The sequence below is a fragment of the Rhincodon typus genome, chromosome 12 (assembly GCF_021869965.1).
Source record: "Rhincodon typus isolate 14 chromosome 12, sRhiTyp1.1, whole genome shotgun sequence".
Lineage (NCBI taxonomy): Eukaryota > Metazoa > Chordata > Chondrichthyes > Orectolobiformes > Rhincodontidae > Rhincodon > Rhincodon typus.
In genome coordinates, this window is record NC_063343.1 from 44,443,182 (window position 1) to 44,446,004 (window position 2,823).

General features: G+C 39.0%; 1 protein-coding gene across 1 annotated transcript in view; it reads left to right on the top strand.

Moving 5' to 3' along the window:
- Window positions 1-1,270, top strand: part of LOC125484582 (protein transport protein Sec24A-like) — a 26,194-nt gene extending 24,924 nt beyond the window's left edge. Inside the window, exon 11 of the mRNA XM_048603982.1 lies at window positions 1,236-1,270. Within this exon, the coding sequence (XP_048459939.1) occupies window positions 1,236-1,270 (35 nt within the window). The remainder of the gene's footprint in view (window positions 1-1,235) is intronic.
- The last annotated feature ends 1,553 nt before the right edge of the window (window positions 1,271-2,823 follow it).

The following is a 2,823-nucleotide window of genomic DNA, read 5'->3' on the forward strand; positions in this document are numbered from 1 at the left end:
TTGATGAGAAATAAAGTGTTGCTCTGATTAAGATTAGATTACCTGAACCAGGTCAATGGTGTAATTGGTTTTAGCGTCCCCAGGTTAAGGAAATGGGTTTCAGCTTCTGAACTTCAAGCACTTTGTGCATTGAGCATTTGCTGTTTGTTCGGACAAGGGCTTCCTCTGCCTATCCAAATGGAATGACTGCTACTAAATTCAACACTGACCTATGCAAATGTAACATTTGAATCGTGATGTAATCAAAATTCATGTTTTTGGGTGCAATGTTGTCTGTAAAGTTTGGCAGTGTGCTTCTAACTTTTTTCAACTATATGGTACCTTTTAAGTTTTTTTTTTGCATAAATGTTATTTCCCTGAGCGCGCACTCCATGATGCCTAATAGCTGGTGTGTAGCCATGCACATTGCAGCTCAGCAAGAAAATTGCCTAGATTAATAGTATGTTCCTGCGCTATATGCATTTTCCCTTCCTTCACACTGGAAGAGTATTTAGATACTTATTGAGATGTTAATCTATTATATAATGTTCTCTTTGATCATTTGAATGGGAATTCATATTCTTTTTGTTGACTTCCAAGTTTTTGTCTCATTTTGTGAAGCCATTAACTAATGCTAAATTTTCATAGTTGCCAGCAGCCTTAGAAAATGTTGCCAAAGCAGTTTTTCACAAGAGTCTGGCCTGATGGCAGGCAATTTATTGGTAGGAGCCCTTGAAACCCAGCCCAAACCTATCCTTGCTCCTTATTCAAAGATATGCATCTTTTATCAGGGATCATATGAAGCAACCAATTTGTTCAAAACTGAATATGAGAGCTCTCAATCGGATACAATTGCGCATATGAAATACTATGCATGGTGTAGGAATGCAAAAGTAGTAGAATGCATTTTTAATGTGATGTTCTTCTACCTAGTCAAACTCCCAGTCTGGCCTATGATTAGGTGAAGGTATATGCAAATAAAAGCACCAGGCACAAGCACATCCTGTACTAGAAAATTTTGTGGTGCTTGGACCATTTGGGGCACTAAAAGGTTTGATACCTTTGGTTACAAGAATTGCTTAAATTAAAAATCAAATCTGCTGTCCAGGTTCTCCAAGCCTAAAATATTAAAGTGAAAATTTACTTCTGGTATCTACAACTGGATTTGTAAAACCATGCTACTTACAAACAAGTTGTTTGACTGCCATGCTTCAATTTTTTTGATTATTTTCTACTTGCCTCTTTCTCTGTTCCAGCATCGACTGTTGCTGTAATATGGTTCCCCATGTGACTCAACAGGGAGCATCCACATTCTTTTAGAGCATGGGTTATTATGATTGAGACTAATCTTAACCTTGTGGCATCCACAAACTTGCACTTCTTCATCTGGTATTGTCTTCTGACAATTGGGAGCAAAAGCTCCAGCCGTTCCCCATCTATCCGGCTGAGATTCATCCAATTCAGGCCAAGGATTAGTGTTCCTAATTTGTTGCATGTGGGATTACACTATTGACACATTTGCCTATGTTATGGGGGAGCGTGTTTTAATTGCTAATGTTTCATAGCACGTTGGGTGTCATTGTTATTGTTCAGCTCCTGAGGGTCTCTACACAGCACTATTTGGTTAATTAAAATAAGAATACAGATTTAAATAGAAAGTTGGTTGACCTACTAATGCATGTGTAAGGATTTAACTTTGTACAGGCTAGACCATAAGATCTAGGCTGAGAAGTAGGCCATTCAGCCATCTTGTCTGCTCTGTCATTCAATGAGATCATGGCTGATCTGATAATCCTCAACTCCACTTTTCCGTCTTTTCCCTATAAACCTTGATTCCCTTACTGATTGAAAATCTGTGTATCTCGGCCTTCAAAATACTTAACAACCCAGCTTTGACAGCTCTCTGTGGTAAAGAATTTCATAGTTTCACCACCCTTTGAGAGAAGAAACTCCTCCTCATCTGTGTCTTAAATACATGACCCATTATTCTCTCCCACATGGGAAAACAACCTTTCCACATCCATCCTAACAAGTCCCTTAAGAATATTGTATGTTTCAGTAAGGTTGCTTCTCATCCTTTTATATTCCAAGACTCAACCTACTCAACCCTCCTCATGAGACAGCCCCTCCACACCTGGTATCAGCCTTGTAAACTATGTACCTTGTACCTTGTATAGTTTTAGTGAAACTTCCCTACCTGTACACTCCATTCACTTTTAAGTAAAGGTCCACAATCCATTTGCCTTTGCTGTTGTCTGCTGAACTTCTATGCTAACTTTTTGTGAATCGTGGATGAGGGCTCCCAAAGCCATTTGTTCTGTAGCTTTGTGCAGTCTTTCTCCATTTAAGTAATAATTGGCTGTTCCTCTTCCTGCCAAAATATCAGAAGTCACATGACACCAGGTTAATGCCAAAATGTATAATGTCACATTTTCCTCGCATTTTCCCCACATTATGTTCCATTTGCCAAGTTTTTGTCCACTCACTTAACTTGTCTGTATGCCTCTGTAGACTCTTTGGGTCATCCTCATCACTTACCTTCCCAACTATTTTTGTCATCGCAGACCATCCTCCATACAAATCATTAATATGTAATAAAAATAATGTGTCCCAGCTCTCTGTCTTCTATTAGTTAGCCAATCCTCTATCCATGCTAATATACCAATTCCAACCCAGTGTACTTCTTAAGTAGCTTAATGTGGCTGAGGGAGTTCTTTGGCTTTTTTATAGTTGTGACCCTTGCAATCGATGAACCTATCACCATCTTTCTTTTGCGCAGTAATATTTCCACCAAGGGCCCCTCCAAAGTGATGATGATTCAGCAGGACAATTAACATACTTCAC